Source organism: Terrapene carolina, unplaced genomic scaffold, assembly GCF_002925995.2.
Source record: "Terrapene carolina triunguis isolate 2854851 unplaced genomic scaffold, T_m_triunguis-2.0 Scaffold113, whole genome shotgun sequence".
Lineage (NCBI taxonomy): Eukaryota > Metazoa > Chordata > Testudines > Emydidae > Terrapene > Terrapene triunguis.
In genome coordinates, this window is record NW_020664464.1 from 3,266,889 (window position 1) to 3,288,759 (window position 21,871).

General features: G+C 39.9%; 1 protein-coding gene across 2 annotated transcripts in view; it reads left to right on the forward strand.

Annotated features, from left to right (window-relative positions):
• CCDC171 (coiled-coil domain containing 171) overlaps positions 1 to 21,871 on the forward strand; it is a 215,773-nt gene that overhangs the window by 73,405 nt on the left and 120,497 nt on the right. For both annotated transcript variants that reach the window (XM_024211088.2, XM_029911722.1), the window contains 4 exons: positions 7,511 to 7,617; positions 10,355 to 10,444; positions 13,141 to 13,341; positions 20,828 to 20,995. In XM_024211088.2, coding sequence (XP_024066856.1) covers positions 7,511 to 7,617; positions 10,355 to 10,444; positions 13,141 to 13,341; positions 20,828 to 20,995 — 566 coding nt within the window. The remainder of the gene's footprint in view (positions 1 to 7,510; positions 7,618 to 10,354; positions 10,445 to 13,140; positions 13,342 to 20,827; positions 20,996 to 21,871) is intronic.

Genomic DNA, 21,871 nt, shown 5'->3' on the forward strand with positions numbered 1-21,871 from the left:
TGACAGATGCATCTGTCAGTGTTCCAAAGTCACTACATTGTGGGAATTCTGCAGATGCCTCTTGCATTCCCTCTTCTCAACATGCTTTGATTTGATGACATGATGAGAGCAGTTCTCACAGCAGTCAAGTGGCCTCGCTAGCTGAGAAAGGGTGACGGAATGTGGACCTGCTGTTGTCAGCCCAGAACTTGATTTACAAGTGCTGGGATCTATCTGATCGGTCAGAAAAGGGCTCACTTGCTGTGCTCTAAATCCAACTGAGAAAAAAGTCTTTACAGTCTACCTGCAAGGGGAACAGATGTTTTGACTGAACTGAGCCAAATTCTGAGGCAACCTTCAGCAACTTAAAGGTCACATATTCACAAAGGTTATGTAGGACACAGGATGTAACACAGTTCTCTTTATAGCAGTACTTCGTACTCTAACTGAGTTGCATTCATTTAATTTCAAACAGCATACCGGTAAATATTTTTCCGATTAGTATAAAAATCTGAAATTGAAGATTTAGCATCACTCTACCATATACATTATATGGTATTATCTGTAACATATACTACTCTACAATTGAGATGGGGACTGAGATAAACAGGAATTATTGAGACACCATTAATTTGAAATCTAGTAAATTTATTTTTAAAAAGGGGGTAAAAGTAGTTTTAGGTACTACAGCTGACCGTTATTTCCCCTGTCAGTTTTTGTGATTTTTACAATCTTATGTTCTTCTTTTAAAAAAAAAAATGTTTTTCTTTCTGGTTGGTGTATGGAACATGCACATTCCTATACAAGGGAACCAGTCAAACAAAGTATTCACAAAGTGCTGTCAAACACACACAGTAGATGAACTGAATAAATAAAGAAATATTTTCCTCTAATCTTGGTTATAATAATCTTAGGAATTACAACTCTACCTCGATATAACGCTGTCCTCAGGATCCAAAAAATCTTACCGCGTTATAGGTGAAACCGCGTTATATTGAACTTGCTTTGATCCACCGGAGTGCGCAGCGCCCCCTCTCCCCCCCCGGAGCGCTGCTTTACCGCGTTATATCCGAATTCGTGTTATATCGAGTCGCGTTATATTGAGGTAGAAGTGTACTTTTTACAAAAATAGGTAAAACATGTTGAGAAAAGGGGTTTATTTAAGTTCATGTTAAACCTAATGTGCTATGTGGTGCTATATAAATTATATCTGCATTTCTGCAATATCTAGCAACAAGATACATTGAGGGATGATGTGGCAGCCTTTCATTGATTTTTTTTTTTTCCCCCCTTTATTTTCTCTGCATTTTTGGCCAAATAACGTTGTGACAGACTGATAATTTCCTACAATATCCTGAATGAACTTTACTGAATTAACTTAAACCTTAATGAATTAGTTTTAACATCTTTGGAGTTCATTGTATTAAAAAAACAATTGTGTATGCGTTATTGTGGAATTGTATGTATTTCCATCTGAAGGACAACAGGGGCTGATTAGGCAAATTGACTCAGGTTGTAACATCTTCAAAGAAGCCACCCCCATAGAAAGGTGTGCATATACTATTTTGAAGTGGATTCTCCAGGAACCACCAATTAAGAAAGGGGGTTTAGATAAATAGCCTGGCTTTAAACTAGCATATGGCCTTCTTCCTGATCCAGCAAATCCCTGGTCCACAGAGGGCCCCAATCCTTAGGGTAAGGCCGGAAGGACCAGGCCAGCCAGAATCCATGTTATGGTTGCAATTAATTCTAGTAATCTTATTAGCATGAGTGTAGGTTCTTTTATTGTTTTTAGTGTTTTCTCTGTAATGCTTTTTACCTTAAGAATGAAGTAGGCTTGCATAGAAATCTGTATGGTATTTATATCTGTAGTAGTTACACTTGTATCCATCTCTAAAGAGAAAGCAAGTAGGTGTCCTTGGGCAACCTGTCTGTGCTGGGAAATACACAGTGAAGGCAGGGAACTGTGCAGTCTAGAAATACGCCAGTCAGAAAGGAGAGAAACATGTATTTCCACCCAGAAAGGCAATGGTTGGGGAGCTGGAATCCCTGAGCGTGAGCGCCCTTGCTGAACCACTACGAGGAAATACATGTGCAGTTGCCCTGAACTGTGACAAATGTCACTCCAGATAAAAAGCTTTGGACAAGGAAAGTTGAGTGGAAGAGCACTAGACCCCTTTCTGATATTTCTGGGGCTTCCCCTGTTTCCCATAAAAGCCTGGCTTCATCTGGAACTGTGATGCTATGACCTCCTCACCTGCACTTGGGCCAGATAAATCCTCACAGTCAGTTTCCAGGTGCATAGTGGGAACCGGTGAGAATTAAGGCCGAAAGCGTCAACATTAACTCCTATGGGTATTTCCCCATAGGTTCACTGGGATTTTGTACCATTTAGAGCAGCCTTTCCCAGTCTCCTCTCAAGCCTGTGGTGCTTCTCTTGCACAAAGGAGCTTTTGCAGGGTTAAAGGGAGGGGGTCTGCTGCTGTTACTAAGGGGCAGTTCCTAAGCAATTTATAGTACTTTGAACAGGTTTTCCATTCTTCTCATCCCCTTGATGGTAAGTATCACAAGGAGTGATCCGATCTGATCCCATGTTTCCCTCTTAGTGGGAATTCAGTAGTTTATGTTTTTAATGCACTTTATTTACTCCCACCTTTAAAAATAAGACATCTAAAAATAAAAAATTTTAAAGCTTCAAAAGCAGCTGTAGAGAGTTGCTCCTTTGCAGAATAAGTCTGATTTGCTGCTGCAAGGGGGTCCTCATAGCAAACGCTGAAACCTCAAAAGCGTCGTTCTAGTTTGAGGGGAGACAAACAGTAAAATTCTACAGTTTGTCCTGCAGGTTCACTGCACTTTTCAATTGATCGTATTGTAGTATTTTCAAAGATGTTTTGCTTTCTTCTTACCTGCTTTTTCTTCTTGTATATGTTTGTCTAATATTGCTGTTTCTATTATTTCTTTCATGCCCACAAAGAGACACTATTGCTCTGTGAAGTGGACTTGCAGAAAATCTAGGACCAATAAAAATAAAAAGTTGGAGCTTTTAATACTTCCTTATGGTCTAACGTAGAAACCAGCTGGAAATTAGGAGAGCTAGCACGATGTTATCTGCCTACTCTGCACAAATCAACAGCAAGGGCTTCATGGGCCACCAGTGATCCATGGATCATATTTTGGGAACAGCAGCATAACATCAACAAGGATTGAAGAACAAAGTCCTCAATGACATAGGTGCTGGAACTAGGGGTGTTCGGGGTCTATCACACCCCCCGGCTTGAAGTGGTTTCCATTATATACCGGGCTTACAGTTTGGTTCAAGGCTCTCAGCATCCCCAGTATAAAAATTGTTCCAGCACCCCTGCTCAAGGATTGAGAGTTGGCATAGTCCTACTAGATGTTCCTAGTGGCCAGTTACATAGCAGGGAAGGAGAATCAACTGCAGACATACTCAGTTGATCATAAACTCCCAATGGTTGACTCCTGGAAGTGGTGCATCAGAACTTCCTCATGTGAGCCATACCTGAGAGAGACTGATTTATCACATTTCTGCACCAGCTATGACTGTTCTGTGTCAGAAGATGAGAAACAAATGTTGCTGGAATGGATGCTTGCTCTTTTAAAGATGACCTGTGAAGGGGGAAAGACTGTGTTCTTTCTGTTTCTTTATGATGTAAAAAGAAAGGCCTCAAGGAATTTTGGTTTTTAAAGGGTATTTTAAAGACCACTTTTTAACAATATAAAAGTGTCAAACATTGAGTTCTCTCTTTGTGTTGGAGAACTTGAGAAGCAGTGGGGTTCTGACATATTGAAACCTGAACAGAAGGGAAGAGAGTCTTAGGCTTTGTCTACTTGGCAAAGTTTTACCAGTTATACAGGTATAGTTATCCTAGTATAACCACCCAGGTGGACACTTACTCCACTATAAGAGTAGTTCTTTTTGTTTAACTCAACCCCCTTCCCAAGCGACATAACTGTAATATAAATAATAATAATAATATCAGTTTAAATTCAGACCGTATCTTATACTAGTATAACTTTCCTCTGAAGACAAACGGTTTTAAAATGTCTTTTTTGTTTTGTTTTTAAACATCTGTTTAATTCAGACATCTGTCAACTAGTTGAAAGAAATGCTGTTTTGTTAAAGATTCATCAGTCCTGTCCTTTCACTTAAGGGCTGAGAGGAGAGATCTTCCAGTCTCTTTGGGTTCTTCACGGGACTTCTCTAGCAAAACAAGAGGAGATTTGACACTCCTGATATTTCTAAAGTAAAAACAAGCAGGAAAACTTAAACAATTTTTCATAAAGCAAAAAAAGTCACAAACCCACTCCCCCACCCCGGTCACTTTTAAAGCCATGAAATTTAGCTGATAATTTTTCATCAGTTCATCTTGTTATACTTCTTGTACCATGTGTGGGATACTTTGGAGGGGATATATTCTGTGATTTCAGTCACAGAATTGTACTACAGAATATTAGCTTTCATTTAAAAAATAATTTTTAGCCCATAAGGTTTTGGAGATGAACTTGTGTAGCCTGATCTATAGATTATGTATTAATTATATTGATTGATTAAAAATTCCCAGTTATCATTTTGAGGGTTGGCATGAACAAGTGTAATCTCATGGAGTGTTGCTCACCTAAGTCAGCAGAGAGCCTGAAACAGTAGCTTTACACAGTGTGAACTGACCCATTCATCTCAATAAGAGCACTGTAGAATTTGACATTTTTCTAAGATGTCATAGTATTCCGCACTTTGCTACAGTCAAGCACCTGATTTTGTTTTCTGTCTCATGGCCCAACTGGGCCCTGCCTGCAGCTTTCCCCACAAAGGGGTGATAATTGGTTTATGTTGTGTGCTCCCTGCACTGTTCCATGGAACCAGACAGATAGTTTAGCTTGTAGTTAGTCAGAGGGAATCGGGTACGATGGGCTGGGCTGCCTGGAGAAGAGTTCAGCAGCCAGGGTGATGAGTTTCTGAAGCTGGTTACAAACTGCTGTTTCCAAGGCTTATGTGTTGGAGAAGGCAGTTCTGAGACTTGCCTCCTAGACGGCACTGCAGGGTTTGAAGCTTGGAGAGTGGAGTTGGATCACTTGGAAAACTCAGCAAAAAACACATCATCCAAAATAAGTGACAAATGAAAATATTGTGAGCCATAGTTTCGTATGAGTTCTTGTAGTGGTGGGAGGGATGAGCATGAACAATATTTAATGGCTATGCAAGTATTAATGTTGCTGTAGAATGTAATGACGTTGTGGAATTTAGGGTTGCTTGCCATGTGATCTGGGCGATGCAAAACAAAGGGACTTGAATACTCTGTAATTTCCTCCAATACTGGGATTTTACATTACTTAAGCACGGCTGGATAATTTAAGGATGGGATATCTTTCTTAAATCTAAATAAAATCTAACCTTATCATATATGGTCAGATTCTTCTACCCTTACTTATGTTGATTAATACCCTATGCCACAAGAACTCAATGGGCCAGCTTGTGCAGTATTTGCGTACTCCAGAAGAGACGTTTTAGTCCAGGGCTAGGGCACTAGGCTGGGACTCAGGAGATTTGGTTTCTGTTCCCAGTTCTGCTACTGACCTGCTATGTGACTCTGAGCAGTCACTTCTCCTCTCTGTCCCTCTGCTTCACCCTCTGTCTGTCTCGACTATTTAATTTATAAATGCTGTGGGGCAGGGATTATATCTTAGAACAGTGGGGCCTGGTTTAAGTTGAGGTGGCCTCTAGGTGTTACAGTAATACAAATAATAGAGCAAGGATGGCATATCTAGTCCATAATTTATTTTTAGTCTAATTTTTTTCTTAATGTTGAAAAAGTGACCAAAATAGACTGTGATAACGATAACCTTAGAACAGAATTATGCCTTGGGATATGCATGCACATTTCCCATCCCATTGAATTAACTGGAAAATTTTGTGTTGATCATAGTGCAGAATTTGGCCCTAGGATAGCATTCTCACCAACTTCCGGAAACAGAGGATAAAGCAATTTGCGCTCTAAGCCCTAACGCAAATCAGCATTTGTTTTAACACAAAGTGTGACTATGGTAATAAAGATGGACTAAGAAATAAAAGTGAAAAGTTAGTGTGTCCAAGAGTGAAATACCTCTTAAAGCCCTATTCTGTACTTCCTGAAGTGATTAAAAAAGGGAAATTACTCTTCACATTTCAATTTTAAAGTGGTTGTGGGCAATATTCTGATTTTTGCATGCATATGTGATGTTTCCATTGACTGCAGTTGGTGCTCCATGTGAGTATCCAAAGACAGGCTTTGTTTAATGCTTCACATCTGGTTAAGTGATACTTACCCTTCCATTTTTTATTAGAAAAAACTAAACTAAGATTTTAAAATAGTCAAAAGATAGGATGCTCCTGCAACTATAGTTTTATAGAAAGTTGTGGCTGGTCTAATGGATAGGTTTAGAATACAAGACACAGTCTGTGTCCTTACTTGCTGTGTTATGCTGGAAAAGTTGCTCAGGGTCTGATTTTTTTCAGACATGCTGAGCAACTGTAGCTTCTGTTGACTGCAGTGGTGTTGGTGCTTAGCATCTCTGAAAATCATGTTCTTTAACCTCTTTGCTTCTCAGTGGCTCCTTCTGTAAAATAAGGGCAATACTAGGGATTGAGGGCTAGTTCATGTTTATAAAGGGAGTTTAGATCTCTGTAAAGAGGTGATATGCAAATGATATAATTATTATTATTGTTGCTGTTATTCAGTTGGCAACTTATGAATACGTGATCGATATAAAATTGTTCTTGTTTTCAGAAATCATTTTGAAGGCAACAATGTAAACTATTTTTGTGCATATGACCCTAGTTAAGTCAACTAGAGCAGAAGTTGTAGCTTAAGGGTTTAATAAATACGTATAATGTACATATAATGGATATATCAGCTTTAAGATTTGTAATTGAAACATTATGTAGGAATGCACAGACAGATAATAAAAAATCTGTGTTGTTTCCTTTTGGACTGGAATTCAAGAACATTTAAAGAGTTTTAAGACCTTTCCAAGCATAACAACGTCATGTGATCTTTGGCTCAGCAAAGGTTTGTTGAGTAAGTGATGTATTACTACATTACAAAATGCACGCTTGGTCAGAAGACACCAAAATAATGCAGGAAAAGTGCAATCTGCTTAACTTAATACAAGATGTTTTTGCAAAGTGTGTCCCTGTGCAGTGTAAATGGTTGGTGATCTGACTGAATGACATATAGCCCTAATAATCACTAAGCTACATACCTCAAACTGGATATAGAGTCCATTAGTTGGATGATAACTGCAAGTATTAACTGGAGATTGCAACTTTGTTGTACAACAGCTCTCATACAAGCAGTTATTTAGCTATATTTGACATGAAACTGTATGCTGTAGGGAGAACAAGGCTGCTGTTCAATGTTCTGTATTGTTACTGTAGCAGCCCTAACTAATTTTAATATCTCTGTTCCAGTCTGAGCAGTTCTCTGTCTCTCTGTGACTTTAAGGGCTTTATTTTCATTTTGTAATTTTTCTTCAGGCAGTCGCAAGGACAAAGATAAACCTCCAAGCCTCTCTGTTGTCCTTGAGACTTTGAGGAATACCTTGACAGATTACCAGAACAAGCTGGAAGATACATCTAATGAGGTAACATTTGCACTGTTTGGCTCCATAAATATAGCCTTCGGCCTGCAACAGTACGTATTCCTCACTTGTTACAAAGGTCAAAAGATTGGGAATGTTGAGTTGACAGCTACATGGATACTAAAAAGAAATAATCTCTGTCACTACTCTTCCTAAGCTTGCCCTACAGTAATGTTCCACTTAAATAGAAAAAATAGTTTATATATTTTTATTTTGAGCTGTTTTCAGTAAACTTACACAGAAATATGACACTTTCCATCCTCCATCTAGGGCTTTAGGTAAAAGGTGACGTAAGTATTTTAAAAATGCAATGTAGTACTTGAATTTTAACGTGCATTGGTATCAGTTGTGTAAATGTGAGGGGCCCCACAAGAAAAGTAACGTTATTTTCAGAGATCAGTTGTGTTATTGATGAAGATTGTTAAATTTCATGGTTTGGGTTTTTTTATGTCATACAGAGGAAGAGATATCTGCATTATACTTTTCTAAAGGTAAAAAAAGAACAGTAACAAACATTTCTATTTTAAAAAAATGTATTTTTCATGCAGTCCTAGAGGCTTTTAGTCACTGGCTGAAAAGTCTGTCTTGTATTTATTTTCTTATTTATATTGCTAATGTGATTTGGTTAATCCTCTTGGGTTTAAAATGTTTTATGAAATGTAGGTTTAAACACAGTAGAGAGCAGTTAACTACATCTTCTCTAAGTCCTTTAATTGTACATAAAATTGGCAAAGCACTGAAATGTGTCAGTATTTTATTTTTTTTCTATTCCTAAGCTTTGTCTTTTGTTTGATAAACTTATTGTTTATCCAGTCACTCATTACATTTGAAATAAATCATATTAACTTTGCTGTTTTTATTGGGGAAAAATAATCTCTGTCAAGTCCTCTGAGATTTGTTCAAGGGGCACAAGAATAAGTGACCACAGAAACAATTATACTTCTGTAAACAGCAAGCACTGTTAAGTCTCTGCAGTGAGATAAGATAACCAATGTGTTTAGTAGTTTATGAATCTCTTTTGAGGCCCAGGTCTAGAAGCTGAAGAATAACTAGGAGCACATTACCCACAGTGAATTGTTACTTGGGAGGATGAATGTCACATGATTCTCAGCACAGTTGAAAAGTCTACTCAGCAGGCTTTGGCTTAGTAATGTGCTTTGTTGTGAAACAGTGCCAGAGACAGCAGTGGGGAGGCCAAGGGGGTGGCTGCTAAGAAAGCAAAGAGAGTACTCTGACAGAAAGAAGAATGAACTGTCAAGGAAAATAAATCGCAAGCTGATGACCTGCCACAAGACTTCCCAGTAGAACTGCATGTGACAGACCCTGAAGTTGTCATGCGGAGCCAGAGACCACTGAATGCCCTCGTGGTACACAGAAAGGGCAGTGTTCTCTCCTCCTTGATTTTCCCCATAGATGCCGCTGCTTCTGGCTTTTTGTGCATTTTGTCCTTAGACATGTTTTCTAATAAAACTCTTTTAATATTAGAATAAAACTCTCAGGGATTATCAAGAACACCATCCAATAAAAATAACTTGCTTTTATATGCAGCGCTAAGGTTTTAGGCTTGTTTAATTCTGTTAAGTTTTGTAGGATATAGACTTATGACAGGACCCCACACATAGATGGATGTAACCAATGATTTGGCTTTACATATATGTCTGGACCTGTTTGGTGAACTTGTGACATTATATTAGCTCTAATTTACTAAATAAACGTAAGAGCTAATAACTCTCAATTTCTGTAGAGCTAGTAAATATTAAAATTAGAGCATTCACTTTCACGTGTCTATATGAGTTCGGGGGATGAGTAGATGAGGTCTGGCTGGCTGAAACACAGTATGGGAAAGAGAGAAATAATTTTGGTAAATTGGGGAAAGCAACTAATAGAGTAGGCAAGGATTATATCAGCACCCCTGATTGAGGGAGACATGCAGTGGCCATTTGTGAAGTGTTTACAATTTAGATGTACTACAGAGTTCTGTGCAACTCCTGGCTGGTCAGGTGGCAGCAATGACCAAGATCGCTATATTCTGCCTATCTCTTTGTATCTTTCGCATACAAACTTGGCTACCATTATTTGTGCCTTTTGACACTCAAGATTAGATTACTGTTAGACTGCTATGTCGGTCTATACACTGAAACTGGAAGATGAATCTAGCACATATTGTGGCCACCTGTTTATCAGAAAAGTGCATCTGGAAGAGGGCACATAACTCCAGTGCTCCAATCAGTAGGTGCTTGTAATGCCCTGAATAGTTTGGGATTAGGTGACTTGAGAGACTATGCCTCTCCTTGAGTTATGCTGCTGTTGTTGCAATCAGCAGAAATGCATGAGCTGGAGTCCCCTCAGTTTAAGAGGGAGGATGCTGCTTTTAGGGCATTTTCTGGGAGGGGCTATTGACTTTGAAACTTGCTTCCTGAAAGTCATTAGGAGCTGGATTTCTTAAATTTTCTGGCACATTTCAAAGACTTTTTTCCCCCCAGACATTTGAGAGTTCACAGGCAAAAGCAATAGTGAATTTGGTTTGGGGTTATTGCTGCTATTATTTATTTGTAATATCATTATTAATATTTAATATATCAAACTTGTTTAGTGGTAATCTGTTAAATTGTTTACAATTGATGTCTGAAGAGTTTTCTAATACATTCTGGTTTTACATTTGTATAGGCAATATTATTTTACGTTTAAGTACCTACATAGCCTCCGCAACTCCCAACTGTTTTTTTTCTTTTTTTCTCAGCTAAAGAAAATGAAAGCTTCATGTGAGAAGATGACAAAAGAGATTGACTCATCCAAACAAAAAATATGGTCTCAAAGTCAAGACCTTAAGGTATATTTTTATGAACTGTAACTTCTTAACATACTACATATATTTCTGGTATGTTTCACTTAACATATTATCCTGCAGATACAATCTATCTCTGTTATCTCAAAATAAGTGTTTGTATCACTTCTCTCTATTGAGTAGAATGTCAAACCTCAAGTGGTTGAAGCCTACAGACGTTATAAGCCTACCTATGTGAACATTTCAAAGGTTGCATTAGTGAAGTAATATCTGTTTAAACAGATGATCTGATCCTTGAATAGTCCTCTTACTTCATCATTTTGTGCTTGTTTGTTTGGCAAGGGTAGCTCTTCTGTGTTGAATTCATCCTCAACATTTTTTTCTGCTAGCTTTTAGTTTTTTATATTTTGTTCTGTATGCATAAAATGTGCATATGAAATTTATCCTCAAATATTTTTCAGCTCAACTGTCTGATAATTTTTCACATTTGTCACTTAATTACTCATTCACTTATTTATGAAAATACAATTCAGTTTTAAAATATTCACTTTTCTTTTTCATGTAATGGTCAGATTATTTGCTTCAGAATAAAGTTTTCTAGTATTACTGGGGAAAATGTGTTTCAGCCACATGATAAAAAACTAACAGACAAACAGGAATGAGAATGTATTAATTCTACAGTTTTACTGAGGGGGATATAAAGAGATCAATAGAAAGCTGAGGATGGACCTCTGTTCATCTCAGTGGCTGCACCTGTGGGAAATTTGATCACGTACATTTAGATTATGTATATGGATCTCATCTGAAAGCATTTGGAAGCTTTCAGTTACAGAACTGTAAAGTTTAAAGTCATGGTTTGAAATGTGCAAAACTTACAGTAAAGACAGATATCAGTGAAATTATTATGGATATTATGGCCAAATTTTGTGTGTAATCCCGCCAAATATTAGGTAATCCTGACATTTGGAGAGATCTATAGGCCTAAATTACTGCTAATAAGAAATTGCTGATCTCTAAGACAAGCACTTCTCATGGATATCTGGAGTTCTGATTTTATAGCCTTTTTCAAATTAGAATTTGTTTTTGTCTTTCTTTTGTAGTGTGTCATGTCTGGGTACATCAGTGACCAAGGGACCGAGGAAAGTCCTGAGGTCACTGTTAAACTCTGTCTTCCAGCTGGCAGCATTTTGTATTACTGCCAAGTTTGAGTGTGGCCACTCCCAAGGTTTCTCAGATTCTTTTACTGGAGATACAGTGTTTCATTGTTTCAATTTATTATTGAGAGACTGTGTTAGCATTCATTGGTAGTAACACAGTGGCCTTCCATTTTATGAACTGAACTTGTCTAACATTAATTAATTTAGATTCAGAACACCCCTGTGAAGTAAAGTGCTACTTTCCTGATTTGAGTAGAGGAGGATACTAATGAACAATAAGATTCTGTGAGGTGTTGAGTACCAACTTCTCCCCTTGAAGTCATTAGAAGTTGAGACTGCTCAGCACCCTAGAGGATCAGGGCCCAAATGACTTGCCCCGGAATACACAGGAAATTGGTGGCAGACCTGACAATAGAGCCCTGATTTCTGCCTCCTAGACTTTTGCTTCAGCCACAATGCATTTTTTTAAAGCATCCTAAAGATTTTGCAGATTTTTTTTATAATGCAAATGTCTACTCTATATGAGACCTATTCTACCAACTATTTTTTTTCTAATAGGCACTCTTTTGAGATAGTGAACCAGTTTCTGATCAGAGTTACACAGGTGTAAATCTGTAGAAACTCAATTTAATGTGTAACTCAGCACAGAACCTGGCCTAGTATTTCTTCATGGTAGAGCTTGCTTAAAGAAAGTTGCCCTATTCTTGGATTTGAATATTTTTGTTAAGAAATTATATGAAAATACAGTTGTGATGAGTACCTTAGTAAACAACTGATAGTATACTTCACAATTAGACAAAAGTGATTTTATGATCTAAAAACCTATAGGCAAACATTTCAACTAAATGCTTTCAATATTCAGTATTAAGTTGATTTGGTCGTATGAACTTGGTGGTCACGAAAGGTGTCAGATTACCAGCCCTGGAAGTAGAAGTTCTCTGCTCACAGAAGAGGTAGAGCATGCGTGTCTATTCTCACCTAGCAGGCTACCTCTTGCTGTAAAAGTCTTCTGAGGTTTAGTGCTGGTTGGTACATTTGTACCAACTGGTACAATTTCTGATTTCACATTGACCACTAAATATGAAACAAGATGATAACAGTCCTTGGTTGCTACCAATCTGGGCTGCATTGGAACCAATGATTTACAGAAGAAAAGTACTGTATCCTTTTATCAGGGCCACCCAGTTCCTTATATCTATAGGAGGCTGTATCTTTATATTGTCAGATTTTCAACTGAAGGAACACTGTATACTCTCTCTGTAAGGAGACAAACCCAGCCCCAAAAGGAAGGCAGTTGTATTATGAAGACTTTGACCTTGGAGATGGATTAAAAAGGGAGAAAAGGGAATAATCCTGTAGGATTTGTCCTTTTGCTCTACACTATTCCCCTACTCCCAGAGGAAAACAGTGTCAAATTTTAATTTCAGTCTATCATTAGAAGTAAGCAGATGGATTATTTTAGGTTGTTTTGAAAATATCTCTCTATATAGATCTTTGCTTCCAAGGATACTGAATGTTGGCCAAGGTAATGCTGTATGGTGTAAAACTGTTGCCAACCTTTCAGTTTGTGTGTCTGTTCTGTAGGAAGCTCAGGATAATCTGGCTGATGCCAATGAAGAGTTAAATCATCTACGCACTAAGTGTGCAGACAGAGAGGCTTTAATAGGCACTTTAAAAATGGAACTGCAGAATGTACTTCACTGCTGGGAGAAAGAGAAAGTCCGTGCCACAGAATCAGAAAATGAAATCCAGAAGCTTACCAAGGCTTACCAGAAGGATACTGAGGTATTACCATAGACCAGATGACTGTCAAAAAGAGCCTTTATTTAATCTTAGCTTTGTACATTTACATACATCAGATGGTTGCTTTATGTTTTAACAGATTTATCTGCAAAATATGATTTTAAGATACGTATTTTGAAATGTGTATTTACCATCTACAAAATTTTCAAGTGTCTTAATTCTCTTTCATTCCATTTTATAAAATGAGTTAACAGTTTAACCCTTCTGGTCATTTACATTTTAAAATATCTGTCTCTTAGCAGTTATTGTTTAGGGCAAATGCATTTATTTAAAGAATCATGCCTTGGTACTGTTTTGTTTTTTTCTTTTTGTTTTTTTGTTACTTAATTGAAAGTAAATATGTACATTTTGTATTTAGAATCTCTTGGTGTTAATTACTGATTCAAATAGCAACCCCTCTCCCCTCCAAAAACAGGTCATTTTGCTCACCCACTACCAAAGTAGTGTTTCCTGTGCTGCTTTGGAGTGATTGCACCTGTCCATTTCATTTCAGGTATGTGTGTGCCCAGTGCACCAGGGCCGGAGACTCTCTTAGCAGTATTCATTAGGGAAGCACATACATCCTTAGCACTCTTGCACCACTGCACAAGGGTATAAAGGGGAGCTGCTTAGTCCCTCCCTTAATTCCTTCTTATCACCCATGATTGGTAGTTGGAGTGTGTCAGGTTGCAGTCCGAGGTTTCTCCCACTTCATGGATTTTTATCTTTCTCCTGCAAATAGTAGTACTTGTAAGTGTACGTTTTCTTTATTTTCTATTACAACTTTGAGCATCTGATTCCTAGTATACAAAAGGAACTGGTACCAGGATATTTTTCGGTCTCTGGGCTATAAGTCTTGTGCAGCTTCAAAAAATCTGTGCTGGTGAGTGACTCTCATTTCAGGTACCTAAGGTGCCTCAGAGAGGGTCACATTTGAGATCATTGCAAGATCTGCAGGACTTCAGATCCCAGACAAAAAAGGACAGAGATGAGACTGCATTACCTCCGTATGGAGGCCACCTGCATCCACCTGCTGAACCTTCCCTCTTGGGGCAGGCCCTGAGTACTTCTACCTCAGTTAGGAGTGCCCTTCTGGACATTGCATCTTATAGTAGGCACCATTCCCCTTCTCTGGTGCTGAAGAAGAAGCACAGAGTATCAGAATAGCATTCCCCAAAGAAGCCAAGTTCCTCTAGAAGTTTGAGGTTCCCTGTACTGTCCACTAATAAGCACTGGGAGATAGAGTATCATCTGGAAAGAGGTACTCCCTGATACTGATTTCTTCTCATCAAGAATTGTCAGCTCTCAGTCATTGAGGATTGTCTACCCCCATTGCAGTTCTGACCCCTTTGATGCAATAACAGCAGCATCATGGAAATATCTTGATATGGAAAACACTGGAATTATATATAGCACCATGGGACCTGTTCTTCCTCTTGATGCTGGATTCTGTAGAAGTGTCTGAGGTTTCTTCACCTGTTCAGGATCACTACCAGGGGTTACTAACGAGAGTAGCTGCCTCGATATTCAGGAGAGTTCCCATAGGCTGGTGGACATACAGGGTTGGCTCTACCTATAAACAGTCATTCTAGAATCTACAAAATATTTGTGGCAAATGCCATCCTCTCTGCCTCAGACAGCTAAGAGGACAGAGAGAAGGTACTATATTCCTTCTCAAGCTATGAACATTTTTACACCCAACCTTCTCCAGGCTCCTTAGTTGTCTTGGCAGTGAATGAAAGAGTGCATCAGGAATGGCCTTCTATCCCAAAGGACAAAGATGCAAAGAGACTAGACCTTTTCGGTAGAAAGATTTATTCCACAGCTGGCCTACAGTTTTTTAATGCTAACTAGCAAGCCTTACTGGCCAGATACAACTTCTCCTTCTGGGACAATGTAATGAAGTTCTGAGACAAATTGTCAGATGATGACAGGCAGGAATTCTAGGTTATTTTAGAAGAGGGAAAACTGGTGGCTAGGACCTCTCTGCAAGCTGCCTTTGATGGGGCAGATTCAGCAGCCAGAGCATGGCATCTACAGTAACCATGTGCAAATGTTCATGGTTTCAATTGTCTGCACTCCCGCAGGAGGTCCAGCAGACTATCCAGCATCTCCCCTTTGAAGGTCCTACCCTGTTCTCATAGAAGACAGATGATAAGCTCCAGTCTCTAGGATTTACACTCCTTTCCTTAAAAGAAAGCAAATTCTATCCTCAGTCTTTCTAGAGGTACCTGCTTGTCCTGCCTAAACAGCCTGACCACTCCAGAAAAAGTGGTGGTGGTGGGGGGGAACCAGAGGAGGAGATGCCCACCACCTCCGTTTTCTTCCACTGCAGATTCTTTGAGACAGTCTGGAAATCCCCAAGCAGATCATTGTGCTAGTTTCTCCCTCCTCAAAGATTATCCCACTTCCATATGTGCTTGGACCCATATTATTATGGATAGATGGGTTCTAAGTACTTGGGATCAGGGTTACATGCTGCAGTTTATTTCCAACCCTCCCTCCCATCCCCCTTCCCTATCCATCTCAGGGACACTCTCACGAGGCTGTCCTCCTCCAGGAGGTCCAGTCTCTCCTTGATTTGGGAGCTATGGAAGAGGTGGGAAAGGTTTCTATTCACATTACACCTCTACCCCGATATAACGCTGTCCTCAGGAGCCAAAAAATCTTACCACGTTTTAGGTGAAACCATGTTATATCAAACTTGCTTTGATCCACCGGAGTGCGCAGCCCCGGCGGGTCGCGTTATATTGGGGTAGAGGTGTACTTCCTGATTCAAAAGGCAAAAGGAGGTCTCAGAATTATCCTAGACTTGCAAAATTTAAACAAATATATACAAAAAAAAATTTCATGGTCAACCTAACCTACATCATCACCCTGGATCCTGACAACTGGTACACTGCTCTCAATTTGAAGGATGCGTTTCCATGTGGCTATCCATTAAAGCCACAGGAGACTTCGAAGACTTCTGGTCAACAACACCCATTACCAGTTTATGGTCCTGCCCTTTTGCCTGGCTGCTGCCCCATGAGTATTTACAAAATACATGGTAGTGGTGGCTCCTTTCTTAAGGAAAGCAGGGATGCAAGTATTTCCTTACTTGAACAACTTGCTGGCAAGAGGTTGATCCAAGCTCCAGTCTATACAGGATCCAATCCCTCTTCAGTGTTCTGAGTCTGTTGATCAATGAGGACAAGTCCGTCTACTTCCCAGTTCAGAGCAGTCCTGGATTCTACAGTAGCCTGGATGTTCCTACCTCAAGCCATTTCCACACAATATTAAACTTTTCCTCAGATCTCTAAGTCCATACAGTCACAACAGTAAAAAACTGCCTCAGACTACTGGGACACATGGCCACCTGCATGTATGTGTTTCAGCATGCCAGACGTTGTCTCAGAAAGCTGCAGAGCTGATGAAAGTCAGTGTACTCTCTGGCTCATCACCCGTTGGACATGCTGATTTGAGTACCTGCAGGAGTACAAGCCTCATTGGTCGGGTGGATAGGTCCTTCCCTTACCCACATTGACTGTGGTTACAGATGCTTCTTCTGTAAGCTGGGGAGCTCACTTAGGAAACTTACAAACTCAAGGTCTGTGGTCTCATCAAGATTTGGCTGACCACATAAACATGTGGGAATTGTGGGCTATTCATCTGGTCTGTTGGGCTTTTCTCCCTCATGTCAAGGGAGAGACCCAAGACCTCCTGGACAATACTGGCGATGTATTGTGCGACAGGGAGGGGCCAGATCAGACCATCTCTGTCAAGAGGCGATGTATCTTGGGGAGTTTTGTACCACCAGTGCAATACATCTCTAAGCCTCCCATCTTCCTGGTATTCAGAACAGTCTGGCAGATCACCTGAGCAGTTCATTCATCAGAGATCACAAGTTGTCTCTCAGGTTGGATATTGTCAGATTCGTTTTTCAAATGCATGTGGAGGGGTCCCTCACAGAGACCTGTTTGCTGCCCGTCTCAACAGAAAGTGCCAATTCTTTTGTTCCAGGGCAGATCACAGGCAGGGCTCTCTGATTGATAAACTGCTGTATACCTACCCTTCTATTCCACCCCAAATCCTGTGCGGGCAGTCCCCCTTCTTGTGTCCGGTCATCCACACTGCCAGCAGACAACTGGTCTGGACCCGGTGGGAGCCCCTTGGGTGTCCTCCCGTTTGTTCTCCTCCTGGCCCTTCCCAGGCGGGGTTTCCCTAGGCCTTCTCCATGTCCCTGCTCGGCCATTCCTCTTTCCTGGGGAAGTCCGCCTCTGCATCCCCGTAAGCTTTATAGCTGACTCGACTGTAATCTGTTGGTGCCTCCTCACCCACACCTTTATGTTCTCAGGGAGACTCTGTAAAAACTGCTTTAGGACAAGCGTGTCCATAATCTCCCCCACTGTCTGGGCATCCGGGCTCACCAGTGGGTGGCCCAGTCCATTAACTTTTGGGCAAATGCCTGAAGCCGCAAACCCCCAACCCCCCCCCCCATCCACCTCGCTGACCGGAACTTCTGGCAGTACTTCTCTGCAGACAGCCCCACCCGATACAGGACAGCTGCCTTTACTGCCTCATAATTCCTGGCCTGCTTTTAACTTAGGGGCATGTAGGCTGCTTAGGCTTCACTGGCTAGGGTAGGGAGCTAATCGCAGAGCCGAGGTTACCCTGTCCTATCCAGCCCCAATGGCTACCCGCTCAAATGTGCTTAGGAAGGCGTCGGGGTCATCTGTCGGGCCCATTTTACACAATCCTAAACCCGGCGCCCAAACGCCATCCCCTCCCTTGGAACTCACCACTTTCTGCAGGAGCTGTTGTTGGATGCCGGCCTGCTCCCGAATGAAATCCTGCAGGCTTTTCTGCTGCTCTGCCTGCCAGGTGAGCAAGGCCTGTCTCTCCAGCTGGTGGGCTTGCTGAAAACTCTGCATTGCCTTCTGCACCTCCTCCTGCTGCTTGACCAGCCATTGCAGGGTCTCCTCCATCTCCGGGCTGCCAAACACTTGCTCTGGCACAGGATCCCGGATAAGCCCCCACATTTAGCAGAGTGCAGCAAGTCCCTCCTGCCTCTGCTTGGTCCACAAAGTCACTCTGAGACCTTGGGATTAGCAACCACTGGTGTAGTTTATTCACAGACTTGTTCCCACCACCGTTTCACCATGTAAAGTTGTCCCTTCACTGTCTGCAGACAGGAGGGAGGGAGGGAAGAGCTACCTCCCTGCTTCCACTCCCTGCCTTTTCACATTCTTTCTGCTCTCCCCTCTCCTCGTTTTCTTCCTTTGAGGCTTTTATACAGCCTCAGGCTAATTAGGCGGCAGCTGTTTCTGCTTCCCCAATTAGGGCCAGGTTACCTCTAGCCAGTTCTAATGTATTCCCTAAATAGGAGCTGGGTGACAGAGGGCTGAATCAGCAAGCCTTTGCCCAGCACCCTGTCACACTGGACTAGTAGTTCTTAAATCCTTGTTCTGAAACTCATCTCCAATTTGAACTGCTTGTGAGTCACATGGCATGGAATAGACATGTGCAATCAGTTGAAGAAAAACCGTTATTAATCTCTTCTGTAACTGTTGTTCTTTGAGATGTGTTGCACACATCCATTCTGCGACCCACCCTCCTTTCCCTCTATATTGGAATTTCTATGCGGGCAGATGGAATTAAGGAGGGTTGGGGGTGGCCTCGCCCCTTTTTTTACCATCATGCAGCAGCATGAAAGTCCTAAGGGCTCATGTGCTGCCCCAATAGGTATCACTAAGGGAAAAATCTCTGATTTTGGTTCACTGGGCACGCACAGATCTGAAGTGGAATGGACATGTGCAATGTATCTCGAAGAACAACAGTTACAGAACAGGTTAGTACCTGTTTTTTCTTTGTGTATTAGCTGATTGTGGTATGCTATATGTGGTAATTGCTTCATGAAGCTTTACTTCAAAACCAGATTTCCTCATATGGTTGTTTACTGATCTTAATAATTGCTTCCTTTTAATTTTCTCCACATAAAATAGTTCTGCATTAGCTATATCAATCATATTCTTTATCTCATTGTTCTGCATATTGAGCTCATTACTCCAGCAAATATGGTCACAAATGCCAAACTGAGTAAAAAGGAAACATTCTTTCCACCCTTCTTACAGTCTGGGATTTAAATTGTGTCCACATGAAGCAGTTGGAATTGTTCTACACATCAGATAGTGATTAAAGGAAAGGAAACTAGAAGCCTGACTGTATTGTAAAGTCAGCATGTCTACTTGTGGTTGAGATCAACATGTGTGAGTTGATTCTGGGACTTGGGATTTCTTTTTCTCACCAAAGGGCTGATTATCATGCTTGGTTTATCACAGCCCAAACAAAAAGGAAACAATGGTGACATGGTTAAACTATTCCCAGGGAAGTAGAAGATTAGGTTGTAACATTTTATAGAATGTTTTATTGCTTAAAAATTTTATGAATTACAAACAACAAAATGTACCCAAATGTAGTTGGAAAAGACACAGTAGTAATTGCAGTTGCACTGGAAGTGGGGTTGGGGAGAGATGGGGAGAGTCCTTAATACCTTTATGAAGTCTCATGATTTCTTGACTTAGTACCTGATCCAATACCCATTGCTTTCAGTGGGCATTGGTTAAATGGGCTTTGGATCAGAGCCCTATTTGTGGTGTTGGAACCATCTTTGATTTGTCTTAATTTTAAGTTGCTAGACTTCATAGATGGACTAAATAGATGCACAAACAGATTCTGATCTCACTCTGGTGTGAATAAGTACTAACACTACTGAAGTCAATTCAGTATGCTATAGTGTAAAATCCAATGTAAATGAGATCAGGATCAGGCTTGTAGAGTTTAACTGATGCTCATAAAAACCAGTTTTGTACAGTTAGGTGTTCACATATAATCCATGTAAAGAACAAACATCAAATCAAATTATTTTAAAAATGTGCTTCTGTTTTAAAAATAATCTAATTTGGTGTTTGTATAATCAAAATTTTTGCTGCCATGCTAATTAACCTTTTTGTTACTATATACTGTACATGTTATGTTATGCTATATGCTGGAAGCAGGTATAATTTGTACAGAACTTCAATCCAGTGGAATAAGTGTGTGTGGTGGTGGGGAGAGATTTTAAACATTAGTTACCTGTAAAATGACACAATAATTTCATATACTTAGTTAAAGAAATGAAGGAATCAATTCTGCAAATATTTATTACAGGTCATGGTATTTACTATCATGAGGATTGTAGGGCAATATGTATTTATACATTATATCTAGTTAAACTCAGTTTACAAAATCTTTTTCTCTTCTGATTTTGTTAATGCATTTGGACACATTAAGAATGGTTCTATTGAAATTGAAATAGAGTTTCAGAATATGAGTAATTCTGTCTTTTCAGATGTGTACAGAACGCACAAGACTTGTGTGCATGATGTATCTCTATAGAGTCTAATATTAGAGTCTAGAGCTAGTCTAATATTTATATACAACAGTTATTTTTTCTTTTTGTGTCTCACAGGAGAAGCTAACCTTCCTCCATACTTTATATCAGCATTTGGTAGCAGGCTGTGTGCTTATAAAACAACCAGAAGGCATCCTGGATAAATTCTCCTGGCTTGAGCTTTGTGCAATCTTGCAGGAGAACGTTGATGCCCTGATCTTAGACCTCAGCAGGGCTAATGAGAAGGTAACTGTCCTCAGGCGCCAGATACCTCTATTAAATTCAGTGACATTTGTCCACATCACAGTATCATTAAAAGGGACTGACATTCATCTTATTTCAAAAAGAATTTGGATGTTAATAATTCAATACCAGTAATTATGGCTTGTCTACAACTCAGTTTGATGCCATTGCTGTGGGCATGTAAATGTGACTGAAGTCTGTATGAAGTCTCTAAGCTCCACTTTCTGTGCAGGACATGCTAATACTACTAGCCAGTATTAGCCACAGGGACCTAATTAAAAGAAAATAAATTAATCTTACTGATGAAGCAATTCAAAGAACTTAGTCATTTATACTAATAAACCAACTCTTTATCTTAGCATAAAAGAGAAACAAAATACAGGAGCATCATCTTAAAACCATTTGCTTGTGAATCAAAATCCTGTTTTTAAAAAATGTAATTATTTGGTTATGGCATTTATAGTCTGAAATATAATTCATTTAGAACCAACATTATGAATTTGAAAACTATAAAAAAATTGTTTTGGGGGGGACACAGAATACTTTTATGGGTGATTTCATATTTCATAAGGCTAAGTCTGTTAAAAAAACATATTTTTCAGAAATCTGTCTTGTTACAATAAATTAAACTGGCTCAGCAGACTAACATATGCTGCTCCTAAGGATTTCCATTCATGTTCTGGCTCCATTGATTGGGTCAGCACTATGTTTCTGTGGTCTAGAAGAAAGATTCCAGATCTTGGCTATGCTGACATTTGCTCTTGAGGGACAAGAAGGGGAAAACTTTCATGAGTTTCTCATGTGTTGGAGTTATGAACACTCTCTTGGCTCAAGTTCAAGAACAGAGTTGCTTACAGTTAATCATTTTGACTCCTCCAC